Source organism: Peromyscus maniculatus, chromosome 23 (genome assembly GCF_049852395.1).
Source record: "Peromyscus maniculatus bairdii isolate BWxNUB_F1_BW_parent chromosome 23, HU_Pman_BW_mat_3.1, whole genome shotgun sequence".
NCBI classification, from domain to species: Eukaryota; Metazoa; Chordata; class Mammalia; order Rodentia; family Cricetidae; genus Peromyscus; species Peromyscus maniculatus.
Genome location: NC_134874.1, coordinates 46,036,585 through 46,058,838, shown reverse-complemented (window position 1 = coordinate 46,058,838; position 22,254 = coordinate 46,036,585). Strand labels below are relative to the sequence as shown.

General features: G+C 46.3%; 1 protein-coding gene across 1 annotated transcript in view; it reads right to left on the bottom strand.

Annotated features, from left to right (window-relative positions):
- The window catches only part of Wipi2 (WD repeat domain, phosphoinositide interacting 2), a 37,934-nt gene extending 21,164 nt beyond the window's left edge, over positions 1-16,770 (bottom strand). Inside the window, exons 1-2 of the mRNA XM_006992676.4 lie at positions 16,396-16,770; positions 7,551-7,633 (exon numbers count right to left, since the gene is read on the bottom strand). Of these exons, the coding sequence (XP_006992738.1) occupies positions 7,551-7,633; positions 16,396-16,469 (157 nt within the window). The 5' untranslated portion in view covers positions 16,470-16,770. The remainder of the gene's footprint in view (positions 1-7,550; positions 7,634-16,395) is intronic.
- Between the last annotated feature and the right edge of the window lie 5,484 nt (positions 16,771-22,254).

The window sequence follows — 22,254 nt, the reverse complement described above, 5'->3', positions numbered from 1 at the left end:
CACTGAAGACATCTGAAAGATACTGGGTTTTCTAGGGGCAATTTTCTATCTGTATCTTTTATCTGACTTCCACAGGGGCCAGTAACCAGGAAAAGGGTTAGGCCCTCTGCAAATGGCAGAGGAACCTCCTCCTCCCCTGTCTCTGACTGACCAAGAAGAACTGACTTCATGTATACGTGTGCATGTGTGTGAGTATGAGCAGGCCAAATAAAAGGTTGTCAATAGATGTCTGTTGGTCTCCCACTGAACCTGGTGCTCAGAGTGGCAAGACTGGCTGCTGTGGGATGGTCTGTATGTTAAATTGCTCTGATTGGTCAATAAATAAAACACTGATTGGACAGTGGCCAGGCAGGAAGTACAGGCGGGACTAACAGGAGAATTGAGGGAACAGGAAGACAGGGAGAGACACTGCCAGCCGCCATGACCAGCAGCATGTGAAGATGCCAGTAAGCCACGAGCCACGTGGCAAGGTATAGATTTATAGAAATGGGTTAATTTAAGATGTAAGAACTAGATAGCTAGAAGCCTGAGCCATTAGGCCAAACAGTTTAAATAATATAAGTGTCTGTGTGTTTATTTTATAAGTGGGCTGTTGGACTGCTGGGGTTTGGCGGGACCAGAGAGAAAACGCTCCAGCTACAACTGGCTGGCCAGCTAGCTCCCAGGATCCACCTGCCTGTCCCCCACCTTCCAGCCTAGGGTTATAGACACTGTCACACCTGCCTTTACATGGGTGCTGAGGGTCTGAACATGCTGAGCCCTCTCCCAACCCACTGCAGTTTACTAGGCTCGGTACTGACAGAACCAGCATACAGCATCCATGAGCCTCATACACTTGGTATGGCCCCTTTCTACTCAATCAAGGACAGAGCAGCTATCTTGAGAAGCAGTGGTAAACAGGCTGGTGAAGGAGACCCAAGGTGGCACACCAATGTGGATACAGAGACCAATGTGCACCCAAGTGGATACAGAGAAAACTCTGAACACAAACTTCAGTGAGCTCAAGTGGCGATGCCCAGATTCCAGGTGGCCTCAGGCACAAATCTGTTGTTCTTCCTTGAGGTTAACTGCCTAGAAGTCTACCTTAGGAAAGGGGTTACTTGGGCTGTTTGCTTCTGTGGCATAGTGGATAGCTGGCAACAATGATGCTCCTCAAATGGGAAGAACAAAGACGAATTAAATAATTGGTGAAACACATTTCCACACAGGCCTGTTTGTGCATGGGGCTCTCCCAGTGATGCCAGCCAAGAGCTGCTCCACTACAGCAGACTGAGGCAGAAGTGACTCCATTACTGTAAAATCTCACAAAAATAATATTCTCACAGGTGCATGGCCCATCACTGGGAAAAGCATTATTTCTCAGAGTTGAGGACATAGACTATGGTCTATAAGTTACTCCAGGGAAGGCTCCCACAGCCACTGAGATTCCAGACACTGCTGAGCTACAGATGGGCTCACTTCATGGACTTGCGGAAGTGCACGTTTTGTGGCGGGTGCTATCCCCACTCACAGACTTCTGATCCTATGTGGCATCTGGAGAAGCTCACTTCTCAACTCTGACATTTTACAAAGATCTTTTATGTATTTTACTTAATAGTGGACACTGTTGTTGCAGTGACATTTAAGAGAAGAAAGCCACATGCATTGTGAACTTTCCAACAATGAGGCATGGCCTATGGAGAATGGATGAGAACACATGGGGCAGAAACAACAGGCAGGAGTTTTTACAACTTTCCTTACATTTGAAATCAACTGGGAAAGTGGCTCAGTGGTTAGAATACTTGCCTAGCATGCAGGAAGCCCTGAGTTCTATCCCCAGATCCGCATCAAAACCAGAGTAGTGGAGCATGCCATTAATCACAACACTTGGGAGGCAGACAGGAGAATCAGAAGTTCAAGGTCATCCTAATCAATAACACTGTGAATTTGAGGCCAGCCTGGTCTACATAACAAGACCCTGTATGGGAGGGGAGATTGAGAGACTGAGTTTGAAATAATGTACGGTAGCAGACACCAATAAACCTACAGCAGTAGACCTAACATTCAGGAATCCAAAGCTGGAGGCTCACGTATTACAGGCCAGCCTGGGCTACATACATAATAAGACCCTGTCTCAACTATGAAAATAAGTGCGTAGTCTGCAATCACAATAGCCTTGTCAGCAAAGACCTGACAGTGCTGCTGGGCAAAGCTTCTATTTTCTGTCTGCTTTAAAGAAAGAGCAGTGGCTGGTCTTGTTCCCTAAGGCCTGCCTTGGCTCATTCTTTTGATAAAGCAGCAGGGCTGATAGCATAGATTTGGTTTTATGATGGACTGCTAGGAGTCACGAGTGCACAAGACCTCAAACTGGAGCCATAGAGTAAGATTCTTCACTACCTGCAGAAGAGTGCTAGACAACTCTGACATCCACCCAGAGATGAACCAGTTTTCCCAGGAGTCATCTGCTCCTTATGAAAGGAGACAGAGCTCCCAGCAGCTTCTGGGTGGAGGAGTAACTAAATGGAGGTGGCCAGACGGTTCAGCAGGTCAAGGTGCTTGCGCAAGCCTAGAGACCTGGGTTCCATCTTCACAGACCACAGACTCCAAGACACTGTCCTCTAATCTCCCACACCCACCCCGGCACACACATGCTCGAGCACACAAATCATAAAACACAAATGAAAGAGTATGAACTGGAATGTTCTGTTTCAGCATCTATTTTTAAGAATCAAATCTCACTAAGGGGACACACAGGTTGGTACATACCTTCCTACACTTACAAGCTGCTACCAAGATATCACACTGTGTTCCCACCAAAAGCCAGGCAGGAAGTTCCAGTCTCTGCAAATGAGGACTGAGTTTTGACATTCCTCCTCACTCCACACACTGAGCCTCCCAATAAATGGAGAACCACAATTCCCACACAGCCACCACCAGTGACAGCAGCTTTAGCTGCTGGGAAATGCCAAGGGATCCTTTTCCTGAGGTGGGCTAGCCTGGGGAAGGAGTCCTGTTTCAGATGTCACGAATGCTGGCCCACAGCTGACGTCAGTAACCACACGGTCCCATTTCAATGAAGCTAGAGGACACTGGGGGCCAGGGAGGAGGTGAGTATGAGGACTGAAAAGGAGTATTGTCTAGCAGAGGCAGCAGGACACAGGGATCAGGACCAGGAGGGACTCTAACCCTGGTGCCATTCTCTCCTAATGGGTGATCACTTTTGAGGAAGTAACAACCAAGGCAATACTGAAGGGTCAGGCAGACACACTCCATCCTGGAGTCAAGGACACCTGCAAGATGACTTCAATCAGTAATGGAGTCCTCTACCCTCCTGGTGGGCAGGACTCTGGAATTCCAAGATGGAAGCTTCAGTGTCCTCTTCACCTTACACTTTGTTCATTAGCATTCCCAGCCTCATGCTTGTCACTTCTGGGCACCTCTATGTAGAAGCAGCTGGCATTGGGCACCTGCCACTCCTCTTCAGCAGTCACACTAGTTTTCAAGACTGAACGTCACTTCAAGGCAGAGAATAGGTAAGTTAGGGCCATTCTTGACTTCACAGTATGTTTGAGGCTATCTTGAGCTACCCAAGACTGGTCTTAAACCAAAGAAGAGTGGGCAAAATCTGAGGGTAAGGGATAAAAGATGCTTGACACTGAGCTGAAACCTCAACCCTTGGAAGATAGGAGATTTGAGGCTAGCCTATCTCAAAACCCAAAAACAAAGCCAGGTTTAACGGACATACCTTTAATCCAGGCACTAGGAGGCAGAGGCAGGCAGATCTGTGAGTTTGAGGCCAGCCTAGTCTACATAGAGAGTTCTAAGACACTCAGGGCTACACAAATTCTGTCTCAAAACAGACCAACCCTAAAGGCAAAACCAAAAAAAAAAAAAAAAAGGGTGTTCAACACCATCAACCCAATTAAAACCATGAGACATGGGGTTGGGGATTTAGCTCAGTGGTAGAGTGCTTGCCTAGCAAGCGCAAGGCCCTGGGTTCGGGCCTCAGCTCTGGAAAAAAAAAAAAAACAAACCATGAGACAGTACCTCACATACCAGAACATCAAGAGGAAAGGTACACAGTCAAGTGTGTGTATGAAACACCTTGTATTATATATATACTGGTGAATGAGGCACAGACACTCAGGAAGTGTGGCCGTCTCTGGTCTGTTTTGTTGCTGCAGATGTAATCTAGTCTGGGCTCACACCTACTCTCTAGCCGAGCATGAGCCTGAACCCCTGATCATTCTACCACACCTCCCAAGCCTCAGGATCACAGGTACACCCACCCCCACCTGTTTCTTGAAAAAAAAAAAAAAAAAAAAAAAAAAACTACACATGCAGTTGCCAAACAAACAACTGGACTCTTGGGCACTCACTTCCAAGAAATGAAAATTCATATCCACACAAAACCCCACCCATGGATGCTCACAGCCACTTTACTTATAATAGTCCAGATCTAGACGCCATCACTGGGTCTTTCCATGGGTTAACAGTAAAGCTGTGAACTACTGCTCATCAACAAAAAGGAGCATATTGTCACACTAGGATAGTGCTTCTTAGGGAATTGTGCTGACCAAAAAGCCAATCACCAGGCTTTGGGGATGATTCGGTTGGTAAAGCATTTGTCTCAAGTGTGAGGACCTCAGTTTGAATGCCCAGAACCTATGCAAAAGTACTGCTCTCCAGAGGATCAGGGTTTGATTCCCAGAACTCCATAGCTCTGAACAGCTGCAACTTCATCCTGGGGATCTGATGCCTTGCCTTCACATGCTTGCAGGCAAAACAAAACAAAACCTGTTACAAGGGTTGTGCCCACACCTAGCCTTCCTGCCTCCAGCTGTGGTCAACGCTCCCAGCCTTTTGCCTGTGGTGCCAGTGCTGAAGGCCAACTGAACTGAAGCAGTCACACCCCTGGATCTCATGAACTGATCTAAATAAATTTGTTCTTCCTAGTTAGTGGGTTTCAGGAACTCACTGTAGTAACCACAGAAACAACCTGACTAATACAACTTTTAAACGGGACATGGCCAGCACTCAGGAAGCTGAGGCAGGAAGACTCCAGGACTGGAGGTAGATCAGTGGCTGCCAGGGTCAGACAGTGGGCAGGAGGAAACAGGGAGGGAGGGTTGTCAACATGAAAGGTTTTTATTTATTAGTTAATTATTATTTTGCCTTTTTCTAGACAGGGTCTGCCTTTTTCTAGACAGGGTCTCCCTCTGCACCTAGGCTGACAGAAAAGAACTCTCCAAAGAACTGGGATTACAGATGGGCCACTGTGCCTGACTTCCAACTTCAAAAGCATTCCAGGATAGTGGTTCTCAACCTGTAGGTCACCTAAGACCATAGGAAAACACTGATATTTACATTATGATTCTTAACAGTAGCAAAATTACAACTATGAAGTAGCAATGAAAATAACTTTATGGTTGGGGTCACCACAGGATGAGGAACTGCATTAAAGGGTCGCAGTATTGGGAAGGTTGAGAATCACTGCTCTAGAGCAAGAAGAGTTGTATCGGGATGGTGGTGGATACAGGACTCTCTACAGGTATTCAAACATCACAGAATTAAACACACAAGCAGATTCAAGTAAAATTGGAAACACGTGAAGAAGAAAGATGAGCAGTGATGCTCTGGCTGTGATATCTGACAAAGAGGTTACATCTTAGGAATTCAGGCTGCATGTCAACTTAAAGTGATTTCCCCTTAACAAGAAGCTCAAGGGGTAAAGGTGCCTGCCACCAAGCCCTGATTCCAATCCCTGGGACCTACATGCCCGCAGGTTGTGTTCTGACCTATACACCCTCCAATACACAAAATTTTTGTCTGTTTTTAAGACAGGGTCTCACCATGTAGCCTTGGCTGACCTTGAACTCAGCAATTCAACTGTCTCAACCTCCCAAGTGCTGGGTTTAAAGGTGTGCACCACCACAATTTTTTTTTAATGTAGTAAAAAACATTTTAAAATGTGTATTGTATGTGTGCCTGCCCACAGAAAATAGAAAGAGCTGTTAGAGCCCCTGGAGCTGGAGTTACATGCAACTGTGAGCTTCCAGATGTGTGCTGAGAACAAAATCCAGGCCCTCAGCAAGAACAATAAGTTTTTTAAATTACTGAGTCATCTTTCCAGTGGGGCTCCCTCCACCTTTTAAAATACACTTTCTGGGCTGGTAAGAGAGCTCAGTGGGTAGAATGCCTGCTGCCAGACCCGAGTCTGATCCGGGACCCAAATGATGGAAAGAAAACAGACTCCTATAAGTTGTCTTCTGACCTCCACACTGCTGTGGTGCTACATGTGCACATTCAAGGTCATACATATTAAACAAATAAAATGTAATAGAAACCGGTCTTTTTATTAAAAGTGTATAGGAGCTGGGGACATAGCTCAATGGGTAAAAGACTTGCCAGGCAAGCAAGAGGATCTGAGTTCAGATCCCTACACTGATGTAAAAAGCTGGGTGACGCACGCACGGGATGCGGGACAGGACAGGACACGGCAGACGGGGGGTGGGAGTAGGGGTGTGGGGGGTGGTAGTCCTTGGAATTCACTGGTCAGTTAATCTAGCCTGCCAGCAGGCTCCTTGTCTTTAAAAAAAAAAAAAAAAAAAAAAAAAAAAAAGAGCTGGGCAGTGGTGGGGCATATCTTTCTCGGGAGGCAGAGGCAGGCATATCTCAATGAGTTCAAGGGCAGCCTGGTCTACAGAATGAGTTCCAGGACAGCCAGGGCTACATTTGTCTTGCAAAACCAAAAAATAAAAATGTGGAGAGTATTTGAAAAGACCACTTGTCACTTCTGACCTCCACACCCACACAAACACACCACTCATACACACAAATTTTTTTATTTGTAAAAACTTACTTAATTTCACGTGTATGAGTATTTCACCTGCACTTGCTGTATGTGTACCATGTATGTGCCTGGTGCCTATGCATGTCAGAAGAAGGTGTCAGATTCCCTACTGGAGTTACAGATGTTTGTGAACTACCACATGGGTCCTAGGAACTAAACCAAGTCCTCTGAATGAGCAACAGTGCTCTGACCACTTAGCCATCTCTCCAGCCCCAATGACGTGTTTCACAGTCATTAACTTCAGTCCTGATCACGGTCAAACAGACAGACATTACTTGTGTTTTTTAGAGGCCCCAGATTGTGGCCTCTCTGCTATCCCAAGTCACAGGCCACTTAGACTCCATCAAATGACAACCACTCCTACAGGGCTGGAGCAGTTCCGTTTTCTAGGACCCTTTATGACAGTCACCTCATCTAAATGGCATTAAGGAGGAGATAGTGAAGGATGATGGATTATATATGGTAAGATGCCAGCCAGGTCCTGAAAGCCGGGAAAACACAACCCTAAATGAACAAATATTATATGCAAATACCCAGAGATCCAGAAGGACACCCAGGTCAGTCCCTAGTTGTGATTTCCTGAGGTGGCTAGGGTGGAAGAGGACTGGCCCAAGGCTGTGTGGACTTGAACTGCCCAGTGTTGGAGTAGAGGACTGCATTCCAATTCCAGTCCAACAGGTCGACTTTGTTTAACAAGGGAAATAAAGCGAGCACTTACTGCATTCATAGATCTGTTCCAGCTTATCCACAGAAGAAAGGGAGAAAAATTTATACCCGGACTTACTACCAACAGCTAGGGACCTGCAAAAAAGCCAAATTCAGAAGTAAGAGCTAAGGCACATAGACAGTGACCATGCATAAATCAGCGCCCACCTTACCCCCCAAGAAATCACCAGCATGTCGGAGTTATCTCACAGGTCTGTTATCAGATATATGGCAGAGGTCTGGAAAGCACATGGCATGGTCATAATAGTTAACAAGGTGTTGGGACCTGATGCACTACTATCACACAAAAAACCCAAGCACGTTAGGTGACTCTGTGTATGTGAACAAGAACATGCCATGGCGCACAAGTGGAGTCAGGGGACAACCTGAGGTGTTGGTCTTGCCCTTTCACCTTGGTTGAAACAGAGATCTCGTCACAGCTGCATATATCAAGCTTAGCTGGCTTCCAATGGTCCTGGAATTCTCCTGTGTTGCTTTCCACCCAAGCTTAGAGGATCAGGGTTACAGATGTGCAGCACCATGTCTGGCTTCACATGTGTTCTTCGGATCTGAATTCCCCCTCACACTTTGCACAGCATGTGCCTTACTCTCTGAGCTATCTCCCAGCCCAACAGTCACTCATTCCATGTATATGTCTTATGAGGGTACCCTGACCTTAAATATATTCAGATTTGTCAGTTACGCAATAAAGCCTGGGAAAAGACTAGGTTTGAGACCTAAATGAAGAGTGATCAGTTGTCAGCCAGTGACTGCAGACACACGACTGTTTCAATGCTTGTGAGCCTTCAAGTTCAGTAAGCTGTGCTGCATTCTACACTCTGAACACTTAGATATAACACAGGCTTGGTATCCATTGCTCTTTTCGGGACTGCCTTTAGTACTCGCTGTGCTGTGCCTGAGAGGTAGGGTAAGAATAACACATATGCCGGGTGGTGGCGCATACCTTTAATCCCAGCACTCAGGAGGCAGAGCCAGGCGGATCTCTGAGTTCAAGGACAGCCTGGGCTACAGAGCAAGTTCCAGGATAGGCTCCAAAGCTGCAGAGAAACCCTGTCTCAAAAAAAACCAAAACCAGCCGGGCGTTGGTGGCGCATGCCTTTAATCCCAGCACTCGGGAGGCAGAGGCAGGCGGATCTTTGTGAGTTCGAGGCCAGCCTGGGCTACCAAGTGAGTTCCAGGAAAGGCGCAAAGCTACACAGAGAAACCCTGTCTCGAAAAACCAAAAAAAAAAAAAAAAAAAAAAAACCAAAACCAACCAAACAAACAAAAAAGAATGATACATGCTAAGAAACTAGACCCTGGGAAGTACGAAAAGACTATCTTTGTTGTTAGATGGAGAAGTGAGGGATTCTTTTTGATGGCTTACGTTTGACAAGCTGTGTTTAGCAACTCCTAGCTTTGGCTAAAAGGCTTGGAGCAGAGTTTTGGTGGCACCAAGTGAAGGGGTTCCTGATCAGAAAATTCCATCTCTAGAATGCAACTGACCAAGGAAGCAAGAGCAAGCAGCACATATGGCCTTCACCAGCAGAGAAGGATGGAAGAGAGAAGGGAGGAACAAGGTTCAGACACTGGAAGAACACAAAAACAAATGGGCAGAGCAGAGGACTTTCACCTGATTTGTATTTGTACTTGAGGCTACTTGAACAGAGGCTGTCTGAGCACTGCTGAAACCACACTAGCATGAGCTTCTCTAACAGCATAAAGGATCATAAACTTCTCTACCAGTCGGCAGAATGTGACTCCACTATACTGAGTTCTTTCAACCAAGTAATCAGGTCTGCGTATCTGTACACTCTGTGAACAGTAACAGGTGGCTGTGGTGGTACATGATTTTAATCCCAGCACTCGGGAGGGAGTCCAGTCTGGTCTACAGGGCAAGCACCAGGACAGCCATGTCTCAATTAAAAAAATAAAAGAAGAAACAAAACAAACAACTCTCTAGAAATGTTAAAAATAAAATCCCAGCAACTAAGAACTTCTGGAAAAATTTGTGTTCAAGAAAATATTTTCCAGACAAATAAGGTTTGTTATCTTAAGCAAATTTTAATCTCTCTTACCTCAACTATTTCTGAATTTAAAATACAAACCACCCTAGCACTTGAGAGGAAGAAGCGGGAATATCAGGAGTTCAGGGCCAGCCTGGGCTACATAGTGAGTCCCTGCCTCAAAGTAAAAACAAAACACCAAAAATACCAAGAGCAAAAAGAAAATAAGACAAAAATCATTCTTAAATTGTGTCTTTTCCTGTGTGTTTTAAAAGATTATTATTTATGTGAGTGTATCTACATGAATACCTGTCACATGTGTGGGGATATCTGCAGGTAAAGTTAAAAGGCCACTGTGAGCTGTGGTTGTTCTGGTCCTCTGGAAGAATAACAGGAACTCTTAGCTACTAAGCCACCTTCCCAGATGCCCAGAGAAAATGTTCCTATGTTCTTAAGACAAAAGGACACATTTTGTTGTTGTTTATTTGAAACAGAATCTCAATAAGTAGATGAGGCTGGCCTGCCTCAGTCTTCCTATGTGCTGGGACATGAACCAATATGCCTGCTTTGGCAAATTCTTTTGGGCTCAGGGTTTTGTCTCCCACATCAGATGTCCAGACCATGAGAGATAAATATATATAATTCTATGTGAGTGTCTATATGTCTGAATGTATGTATGTATGTATACTACATGTGTACAGGAACCATGAGAACCAGAAGAGGGTATTGATTTCCTGAAACTAGAGTAACAGGTGGTCGAGAGCCAGCATATGGGTGCTGGCAACCAAATCTGGGTGCTCTGCAAGAGCACTAAGTGCCTTTAACTGCTTGAGCCGTCTCTCCAGCCCCCCAGCCATAACAATTCAAAGATATTTTCTGGAGCTATTAGCAGATGTGAGGCTCTGGGTTCAATCTCCAGCATAAAAACAAAGCAAAAGCCTACCTTTATAGACAGGTGTCAGTTTTCCTTCATGACTACCCTGTCCTCACCACCCCTCTTTTCACTTCTTGTTCACTTGGAAATCACAAGTAAGCTTAGGGAGGTCCTTGCCTACAAGCATTAGAAATGGATTCCTGGGTTCCAGAGAGCTTGGTTCTCAGCGGTGTTCCCCATGCACAGAATTTTTTTTTCTGTGTAACAGCTCTAGCTGTCCTGGAACTCGCTCTACAGATCAGGCTGGCCTCAAACTCACAGAGCTCCACCTGCCTCTGCCTCCTGAGTGCTGGGATTAAAGGTGTGCTGCACCTGCACCTGCACCACCACCCCCACCACCCACCACCCACCACCCACCACCCACCACCCACCACCCACCACCCACCACCCACCACCCACCACCCACCACCACCCACCACCACCAACCACCCACCACCACCAGACAGGCAAAATCTTTTTGATATTCTAAATAAACAGAATTGATTAGACTATTAAACACCTGAACTAGAATTTTAATGCCAAAAGTCTTCTAAACAGATTGGGCCCTTATATCAGTAAGAAACAGAAGTTAAGCCGGTGGTGGCCCACACCTTTAATCCCAGCACTTAGGAGGCAGAGGCAGGAGGATCTATGTGAGTTCGAGGCCAGCCTGGTCTACAAAGCGAGTTCCAGGAAAGGTGCAAAGCAACACAGAGAAACCCCTTCTCAAAAAAACAAAAAAACAAAAACAAAAAAAAAAGAAAAAAAGAAAAGAAAAGAAAGAAAGAAAGAAACAGAAGTTAAAAACTTTATCAAGGGAGGGTAAGTAATTATGACATTGTAAGTAAACCTGGGTGCAGCACATCAGAGTCCCTGCTGAGCATGACTGTGGTCCCTGGGCCTCAAGGTAAGTGTTTACCATTTTCATTACAGACACCAACAACCAGGTTCACATATCCCTCTTTGGTAGGTTTTTAACATTTTAACAAAAAATGCAGACATTATAATCATGGAAGAGACATAACCACATGAGAGGTGAGATGTGTTCTACTAGAAAGATATGTTTGTGTTTCTAAGTTAACACAGGTCTAGGGATGTTGCTCAGTGGTAGAGCACTCACCTGGCCTATCAAGGACTTGAGTTCAAGCACTGGTTGTTCAATGTTATCCTTATGGACAGAGGGTAATAGGAACTGCAAGGAATGATGGGCAGAATACTTGGGAGGAGTGGCAGGAGGACCTCCAGTTCAAGGCCAGCTGAGGCTGCATAAAGAACTATCTCAAAAAACAAAGATGTAAAGGGTGTGGTGGTTGGTACCCATCTCTCACTCGGACACTGGGAAAGTAACTCGGGAGGAGACTCTGAAGTTCAAGGCCAACCTCAGCTACACAACACAGTAAGCTACAAGACACCCAGTCATAAACAAAAGGATGCATTTGCTTGAGCTGGAAAGATGGCTCAGTGGTAAGAGCATGTATTTTTTTTTTTCTTGCAGAGGACCTGAGTTCGATTCCCAGCACTCACAACAGGCAACTCACATGCCTGTAACTACAGCATAAGGGGATTGGACATGCCTCTGACCTCAGGCACATTCATGAACTCCCTTCTCATCTTGTTGCAACATCCTTTTGCTAATTTATGAGGATATGGGCAAGGAGCTGCCACTTTGACATAACATCTGTTACTGAATTTGAACACAAGCCTGAAACATCTTCACTACGAGTGTGTGTAGCATATGTGCCCCTCAGCTTCCCAGACATCAGTCCACAGAGGCCTTCCTCTGTCATTACCTTCCCCCAGGAAAAGGTCACACTTGATTATGTGGGTGAATGGGACAAGCCACCTCTGTAAACAGGAAGCAGACTGCTCCATGGCCACAGTGACCTGACAGGTGCTATGCCTCACTTAGGACAACAACCAGGCCAAGTTCATGGAGAACCTGGCCCATCCCACCCCAGACCTGTACCAGAAGCCCCAGGCCTTTCCTTGGTCAATTTCCATAGGGTGCTAACAATGCTCCCCAAGAAACACTAGAACTGGGAACTAGGTTGCCCTTGAACACATCATACAGGTTCTGTGGGTCACTGTCTATCCACCCTCTGCAGCAATCTCCTGTTCTCAACTATCTGCTCCAAAAAGCACCTAGAGGGGCAGCCAAGTTAAGGCTGAAAGGAGCTTTGGAAACCACCTTCAATTTCCAGGCAAATACAAGCAGAGAGTAGTGCCTTCCAGAACAGTGCCTGGCACGTGAAATGGAGGAAGCTCAGTGGAAGAAAAAAATGAATATTATTAGGCCCTGTCTCACCTAGGGGACGGGGTCGGGGGCAGTCCCTTTACTCCAGGCCTCTGAGAAAGGAAGCTTAGAATAGACACAGCCACCTCTCTGACTTCCCAAAATCTACTGGAAAAACTTAGTCCTGATGACTCCACATGAGAATCCAGTGACCCTATTCACTGGTCAAGCTCAGCTTTGAAAAGCTACAATGTGCTGGGCAGTGGTGGCACACGCCTTTAATTCCAGCACTCAGAGTCAGAGGCAGGCGGATCTCTGTGAGTTCGAGGCCAGCCTGGGCTACAGAGTGTTCCAGGACAGGCTCCAAAGCTACACAGAGAAACCCTGTCTCGAAAAACCAAAAAAGAAAGAAAGAAAGAAAAGCTACAATGCTCCCACATAAAACTGTCACTTGGAGAAAAACACAGGTGGGAATCAACCAGACTAAACTGGGCGACCAGGATAGGCTGCTCTTCCTGTCCTTCTCATTGCTTTCCTTTAAAAACAAAAACAGACAGTAAAAGGCAGATCACATTGTAGTCACTTTAGGATAAGAATCAGAGAAGAACGCTGGTGGTGGCACACGCCTTTAATCCCAGCACTTGGGAGGCAGAGCCAGGAGGATCTCAGAGTTCAAGGCCAGCCTGGTCTACAGAGCGAGATCCAGGACAGGCACCAAAACTACACAGAGTAACCCTGTCTTGTAAGACAAAACAAAACAAAAAAAAGATCACGAGAAGAAAAATTCCTCAATATTTGAAATCCTATTACGAGGAGAAAGGAGGAAACTGACACAGTTTGAGTACAAATAAATATGTGAGCATTTAAATGACTACAGAATAGATGGATACTTCCTTAATGTCCAGTGGCCCCCTCTATCCCTGAACACAGTAAATGGGATTCCACACAAAGTTCTATTCCTTGCTGGAAATTGTTTTTTAAATTGAGTGTGGTTAAGTTTATGGCATCTCTGCACATGTGCATGCAGATGCATGTCTGTGTGCACGTGCAGGTTACAGACCAGGATGGGAATCTTCCTCCACTGTACTCCATCTTGCTTGTTTTTGAGACAGGGTCTCTTACTGAACCTGGAGATGACTCTGGCTCGAATGGCTGGCCAGTGAGCGCTGAGGACGATCAACCTATCCTCATTCCTGTGTCCACACAAACCCTAGGGTTGCAGATGGTCCCCACCCTGCCTGCTTTTACATGCACGCTGAGGAGCCAAACTCAAGTCCTCATGCCCTAGCCCCATGTTCTTTTTTTCCTTTAGACTGCATCTTTCTATTTCAGTGGTTCTCAACCTTCCTAATTCTGTAGCCCTCTAATACAGTTCCTGATGTTGTGGTGACCCCCAACTGCAAATTATTTTCATTGCTACTTCATAACGGTAATTGTTACTGTTACAAAATCAAAATGTAAATATCTGATGTGACCCCAAAGGGGTCGTGACCCACAGGTAGAGAATCACTGCTCTAGTTAGTCCTGGATGTACTGGAACTGGATATGTAAATCAGACTGGCCTTGAACTCAGAGATCCTACCTCTGCCTCCCAAGTGCTGGGGCTAAAGGTGTGTACCACCACACGGCCCCTGCTCCTCTTTTAAGATGCAGAAGCCCTTCCACAGAACCTTTTTATTTCTTCCACCTGTAGCTTTAACAATCATGTCACTCCTCTGAACTCCAATACAGCCCTAACCTGGAATTGCTTCCAACTTATGCCCCTATGTTTTCAAGGTCTCTTTGGCAAGTAAAAATTGACACAGCAAACCTTGTTCTGAACTAATAATAACTTCATGAACTAGCAGGTTCAGGGCTAAGGAGGGGTGTGAAAAGATCCTGTTTGGGCCAGAGTGACACTTTTATTACACAGGGAACTCAGCAGATATAGAAACTGTTCTTAATATTCTCTATTTCAAGCAAGACATAAAGCCTTGTAATACAGATAGCCAGGCACAGTGTGCACGCCTTTAGTCCCAGCACTCGGGAGGCACAGGGAGACAGTTCTCTGAGTTCAAGGCGAGCCTGGTCTACATGGTAAGTTCCAAGACAGCCAGGGCCACAGAGATACCCTGTCTCAAAATAAATAGACAGATGAATAAAAACCTTGTAATACTACCATTTCTTACCAGTCCCCAAATCTTAATGACTCAGAAGCCAGATTGCTACTGGCTGGAACTACTTTCCTCCTACCCGGGTTAGCTTATTCACTAGACAAACTGCAACAGGTTGTCCAGACAGCTTTCCTTGTGCTGGTTTAAGGCACACACAACACAGTATTTAGCAGCCTGAATGTGTGTGTTTCTTAAGTGAGGTCACACTTTTAGTGTCAGTGTGTATACACTTGTGTGGTGTGTCTTCCTCCATTCTCCACTTTACAGACTGAAGTAGAGTCTCTCCCTGAACCCCAGAGCTGACTGACTGCTAATTTAACTAGCCAGGGATGGCCTCTCTCCTCAGGAGTGTATGTGGTGCTGAGATCTTCACTCTGGTCCTCACAGCTGTGCGGACAAGTACTTTGTCCATTGTGTCATCTCTCCTGGTGGCTTCAACTTTTATAGATCCACTGGACTTCTAGACTCAGGGTCTGTAGAATTCTGTTCTGTAGGTAGAAAAGACCCAGTGTGGTAGAACGAAAAGAACACTAGGAGAGCGAGCTCAGGAGACAAGACCCTGCTCCTGCCCCATGCCACTATTAACCAACCATAAGATCTGGAAAGGCGCCAGACCTCTCTGAACTTCACCGTCTCATCTGTGGCTGAACCAGGTGACCCACCTCCTTCCCAATCTCTGGACAGCTCCCTGATCTTGAGAATATTGAGAAAGTCCAGCTGAGCACCTGTCGCACGTCCATACAGGTGCTTGCCATTTTCACAATTTAACTTTTAATTGAGGAAAAACAAAAAGCTTAGTCTCTACCTTGCTAATGCTATTCTGCCAACAGCAGCCAACTACTTAGTGTGATGCCAAGTGACCCATTCCTTCTCCTCTTACATCACTTCCTCTTACTCACTTCCCAAGATGGCTCTTCTCCCTTCCAGTCCCATAACTCATCCTTCCTTCCTTAAAAACCTCATCTATTAACCACCTCCCAGGTATGCCAACAAGGCGGCCTTGAAGAACCAGATTGGGACCTACAGCAGAGGAGTCTGGTAAAACAGGGGACTGCATGAAGGTTCTCTTTTACCCCAGGAATAGCTCACTTTGCCCCTCACCCCCTTGGAGCACCCAGACCCCTTGAGGACAAAGTCTCTCTAGACCAAAGGCCTGGGTTTCTGCTGTTTGATTCTTGTTTGGAGGAAACAAAGTTACCTGCCAGAAAGAACGGCAGAGAAGAAACAATAAAAAGGAAAAAGAAAAACCATGAAAAGCGATAGAAGAGGCACTGAAAATGAAGAGAAACAGGGAGGCGGGCGATGCCCAGGGCGGCCGAGAAACCCATTCCGGGTGACGGGCACAAACCGGCGTGCACAGTTCCTTCCCAACTCTGCGAGAGGCCAGGTCTGAGGACAGGTGGATGGGAACACCTCGAGTTCCATCAACTCCCCCGGCCCAGGAGGCAGCAGCGCTCGAGCGGCCGCGCGGGCTCAGAACCCCCCTCAGACACCCCTCCACTTGATCCAAGCCCTGCCCTCTGACCCGGCCCGGTGCCCAAGCCTGGCCTTACGTGTTATCCTGGTTGAAGTTGGCGAACAGCAGCTGGCCGGCGCCGGCCTCTCCGCTCTGGCTCGCCAGGTTCATGGCTGCGCGCGCGCGACGGGCTCGGACCCCCTTCGCGGGAGCGCGCGCGGCGCAACTCGGGCTGCCCGCGGGAACGCGCTACACTCAGGAGCTGCGCCCGATCCGGCTCGTAGGCTCGCTCGCCGCCTCTCGCTGCGCGGGGACCAACCGCCGCCTCATCCCGTCCCCACTCTTGTTTATGCTCCAGAGCCGGGATGGGCTGCGCGCTTGCGCGGCCCCGCCCACCCTCGCGACGCACGGAGGCGTGGAGGCGTACGGCGCAGGCCCGCTGCGTAGGCCCCGCCTCTTCACCTCAGGCTCCGGCTGGGGTTTCCGGTCGATTGCGCGTGCTTGAAGATGCACTGGAGGGCGCGCCTGCGCGTGGCGGAGAGTGGGCTGGTGCTTGCCGTCTGCGGACGGACGCGGGGTTACCTCGTTGGTCTGCTGGTCTTTGTTCTGGGGACCTGTGGCGCATTGCCTTGCTTGTAGAGAATCTCCGTTTTACAGATTTGGAAAGCGAGGCTCAGCACTGTAAACAGTTTACCAAATGTTGGATCTGAGACTGGAAACGATCTTTCCAAGGCGCCTGCGGTCCTGGTCCTTGGGACAGGATTCTACTTTAAATATATTAGTTCATGCAACAGTTTATGGGAAGCATCTTTCTCCCCTCCCTCCTTCTCTTCCTTCCCTTCCTCTCTCCTCTTCCCCCAAAAGGATGGAAATGCCGGGTGGCAAATGTCCTGGAGAAGAGAGAGTTTTTTTGTTCAGCATGGGTTTGGGTGAGAAGCCCCACACGATGGCTGGAAGAACAGCAGGTGGCGGGGTCTCTTGGACACTGTTAAAACTGAACCTGTAGGCAAGAAGCTATTGACTCCCAAGCTCAGTGGGCTGTCCTAGAGGATAGAGGGGAGTTAGTACAGCCCCAGAGACAAGGACAGTTGTGAGGAAAAGGTGGCACAGGCTCTCCCTCCCTCGAGCCCTCCTTGTTTTGTGTTTTTTGAAATAGGGTCCCATCGCAAAGCTACAGAGAAACCCTGTCTCGAAAAACAAACAAAAAATAGGGTCCCATGTATCCTAGACTGGCTTTGAATTCTGTAGCTGAGGTTGACCTTTATTTCCTGATCTTCTTACCTCTACCTGCTAAAAGGCATGCACCACCATCCACCATGCTCTGTTTAAGTAGTTTTGTTTGTTTGTTTGTTTGTTTGTTTGTTTGTTTTTCGAGACAAGGTTTCTCTGTGTAGCTTTGCACCTTTCCTGGATCTCCCTTTGTAGACCAGGCTGGCCTGGAATTCACAGAGATCCGCCTGGCTCTGCCTCCCGAGTGCTGGGATTAAAGGCATGTGCCACCATGGACCAGCCAGGTGATTTGGTTTTGTGTTTTTTTTTTTGTTTGTTTTTGTTTTTTCGAGACATGGTTTCTCTGTGTAGCTTTGTGTCTTTCCTGGAACTCAGTCTGTAGCCCAGGCTGGCCTCAAACTCACAGAGACCTGTCTGGCTCTGTCTCCCAGTGCTGGGATTAAAGGCGTGTGCCACCACCGCCCGGCTCTTTTTTAAACCCCACTAAGTTCATTTTGTGCTCCCTATATATTTTTGGTCGAATGGCCTTCCCCTGGAGTGTGGTCAACCTATCAGGGACCATACCCTTGAAGAAAATTGACTCCTCTGTTCCCAGCAGTGGTGGGGCATCATGCTCATCTATCAGATTCATAATGAGATTCTGTTTGGCTTACCTGCATATATATGTCTTGTTTGTGCATGCTACCACTACTGTTCAGAGTTTCCATGTGCAGATGTCCCACTGTGTCCAGAAAACACTTTTCTTATAGTCATCCACTGCTTCTGGCTCCTACAGTCTTTTTGACTCCTCTTCTGCTGCTGGTCCCTGAGCACTGGGAGGAAGGGGTGTGGTATATGTGCCCTGTTTAGGGTTGAGCATTCCAGTCCCCAGTGAGTCTCTGTGTTAATCAACATCTTTAGCAAATAGTAACTTCTCTGATGAGAGCTGAGAGATGCACTAGTCAATGGATGTAGCAATAAAGCTCTGGGGGTCACTTTAATACTACGTCCATTTAGTGGAATGTTGGTGGTAGATCCTCCCCTAGGGATTCTGACCTCACTGCACACAGGTTCTTGACTCTGATAATAGTGCTGGGTATGGGTTTCATTTTGTGGGGCAGGCCTTAAATACAACCAACATTATTGGCACAAGGAAAGACTTTCTGACCAGGACCCCAGTAACCCAGGCATTAAGACCAACAAGTAATACATGGAACCTCAAGAGACTAACAAACTTCTTTATTGCAAAGGATATCATTCATTGTTTGAAGAAAAAAGACTACAGAATAGAGAAAAACATTTTTAGAAGCTATACATCTGACAGAGAGTTACTATCTAGAACATGCAAAGAACTGAAAAAAAAATAGACATCAAGAGAATAATCTAATTAAAAAATGGGGCCTGGGGGCCTGGAGAGATGGCTCAGAGGTTAAGAGCACTGGCTGCTCTTCCAGAGGTCCTGAGATTAATTCCCAGCAACCACATGGTGGCTCACAACCATCTGTAACGAGATCTGATGCCCTCTTCTGACCTGCAGATGTATATGCAGACAGAACACTGTATACATAATAAATAAATTATTTTAAAAAGGGGGGGGGCATGGAGTTGAATCGGGCTTGGTGGTGCATGCATTTAATCCTAGAACTCCAGAGGCAAAGGCAGGCAGATCTCTTGAGTTGGAGGCCAGCCTGGTCTACAGAGTGAGTTCCAGGACAGCCACGGCTACACAGAGAAACCCTGTCTTCAAAACAAAGATGATGAAGGGTTTCATTCCTAAAGGATAAAACAAAACCAGCTGAGAGATATTTTTTCAAAGTTCAACATCCATCAGGGAAATGCAAATTAAAAATCTGAGATTTCGCCAGGCAGTGGTGGTGCACGCCTTTAATCCCAGCACTCGGGAGGCAGAGGCAGGCGGATCTCTGTGAGTTCGAGGCCAGCCTGGTCCCAAAAGTGAGTTCCAGGAAAGGCGCAAAGCTACACAGAGAAACCCTTTCTCGAGGGAAAAAAAAAAAAAAAATCTGAGATTTCATCTTACCCCCAGTCGGAATGGCTAAGATTAATACACAAAACAATAACAATATGCTCACATGGCTGTGGGGAAAGGGAAATTCTTATTCGATGCTGGTGGGAGTTCATCTGGTACAACCACTATGTGTTGTTGGGTTTTGTTCTTTTGGGGGCCCACCACCCAGCTCCCAAGTAAATCACACATAGAGGCTTATTCTTAATTAGAAATGCCCAGCCTCAGCTTGGCTTATTTCTAGCCAGCTTTCCTTAACTTTAAATTATCCCATCTACCTTTTACCTCTGGGCTTTTACCTTTCTCTTACTTCTGTATATCTTACCTTCAGTCTTACTCCATAGCTGGCTGGGTGGCTGGGTGGCTGGGTGGCTGGGTGGCTGGCCCCTAGCATCCTCTCCTCCTTGTTCTCTTGCTCTTTCTTCTTTTCCTCCCAGATTTCCCCTATTTATTTTCTCTGCCTGCCAGCCCCACCTATCTTTTCTCCTGCTTTGCTATTGGCCATTCAGCTGTTTATTAGACCAATCAGGTGTTTTAGACAGGCAAAGTAACACAGCTTCACAGAGTTAAACAAATGCAACATAAAAGAATGCAACACATCTTTGCATCATTAAACAGATGTTCCACAGCATAAATAAATATAATGCATCTTAAAATAATATTCCACAACAACTATGGAAATCAGTGTGGAGGTTCCTCAAAAAGCTAGAAATAGATCAACTATGTGACTCAACTCTATCACTCTTGGGCATATCCCCAAAGGACTCTTATCTTACTATAGAGCTATTTGCCCATCTATGTTCATTACTGCTCTATTCCTAATAGATGGGAAATGAAAACTGCCTAGATGCCCATCAACTAACAAATGGATAATGAAAATGTGGTACATTTACACAGTGGATATTATTCAACTGTTAAGAAAAGAAACCAGCTGGGCGGTGGTGGCACACACCTGTAATCCCAGCACTCGGGAGGAAGAGCCAGGCGGATCTCTGAGTTTGACGCTGGCCTGGTCTACAGAACTAGTCCAGGACAGGTTCCAAAGCTACAGAGAAACCCTGTCTTGAAAAACCAAAAATAAATAAATAAATAAATAAATAAATAAATAAATAAATAAATAGAAAAAGAAAAAGAAAAACAATGAAGTTCACAGGTAAAATGAATGGAGCTAGAAATAATTATTCCATTTTTATATTTATTTATTTATTTTGTTTTTTGAGACAGGGTTTCTCGGTATAGTTCTGACTATCCTGGAACTTGCTCTATAGACTGGGCTGGCCTGGAACTCACTGAGATCCGCCTGCCTCTGCCTCCCTGAGTGCTGGGATTAAAGGAGTGCATCACCACCACCCAGCTGGAAATAATCATCCTAAGTCACCCAGACCCCAAAGACAAACATCACATGTTTTCTTTCATTTGTGGATGTTGTCGTCAAATCTTTAGACATGTGTGTTTCATTTGGAATACCCACAGGAATCAGGAAATTAGTAAGGGGCTGTGAGTGGGGCTTTCGTGGGAGAGGAGATGAAATGTAGTAGTATAAAGAGGTAAAAGGGAAAAATAGAGCAGGAAAGGTTAAATGGCGTGGGGGATGGGAGCTCAAGGTAGAGGAGGGAATAAGGGGAGGGCTAACTAATACTAGAAATTTTAGAAAAAGCTGTATGGAAACTCACTACTGGAGAAGCTTCCTGCATTATACAGATATACACATATAAAAAGAATTAAATGGAGTTAACCTGTAACAGGGCAACAAAGTCCTACTTGATAGCACAGGCTTCAAAATAAAAAGGCCAGTGCTGGGAATGAGTCACCTCTTTCAGAGTTGTTGGACAGTGAAGTCAAAGGCCCCCAAACATGACAGGCTACTGCCAATGGTTACCCTCCGGAGCTGGATGGTAATACCTCTTTCGCTGAAGATACTATGCATTCAAGTCATAGAACATGGAGGGATCCAGCTGTGGTGCTGACCCGGAAGTTTCATTCCTACTGGCTAGCTTGCACAGAGTTGGAAGGTCCTATGCACACTACCTGGGTAGGTAAGTAATCATCAGTCTTCCAGCTGCGAACCCTACGAGTTATAACAATGAGAGGCCGGGCACGGCATGCTCACTGGTGCAAAGGTGTCGTGAACGCCATGGAAGTCACCCTGATGGCCTTTTCAATAAAAAGAATCAATTCTTCTACCTCACTCAGCACCTGGAAATTGTTTGAAGCATGCTTAACTACTGTGCAGGGATTGACCTAACTAGTGTGGCATGGGGATGAAGAAATGACAAACGCAGGGGCACAGGAAAGCTGGAATTGGGTGGCCTGGACTCTCTAATGGAGAAGTTGCATCGCCAGGAAGCTCAGCATATCTATCACTCAGATGAGCCTTGAACACTCCCTCCTCCCATCTCTGTCTCAAGTGGTGCTGGGATTGTAGGCCTGCACCACTTCCTCAGCCATATTTTGTTTCAATTAAGCAATTCATATACTTATTTATTGTGAGACAGGGTCTGACTATATTGCCCAGACTGGCCTGGAACTCACACAGGTCTGTCTGTTTCTGTAGCTGGAGTGCTGGGATTCAAGGCCTGTGCCACCACACAGGGCTGTTGTCTATTTTAAGATTTCAGTTGCTGCCTGATTGCCTCCAAAGCACTATGTAGATAAAGATGACCTTGAACTCCTCATTGTCTTGCCTCCACTGGACTGGGAATATAGGTGTGACCACTACACCCA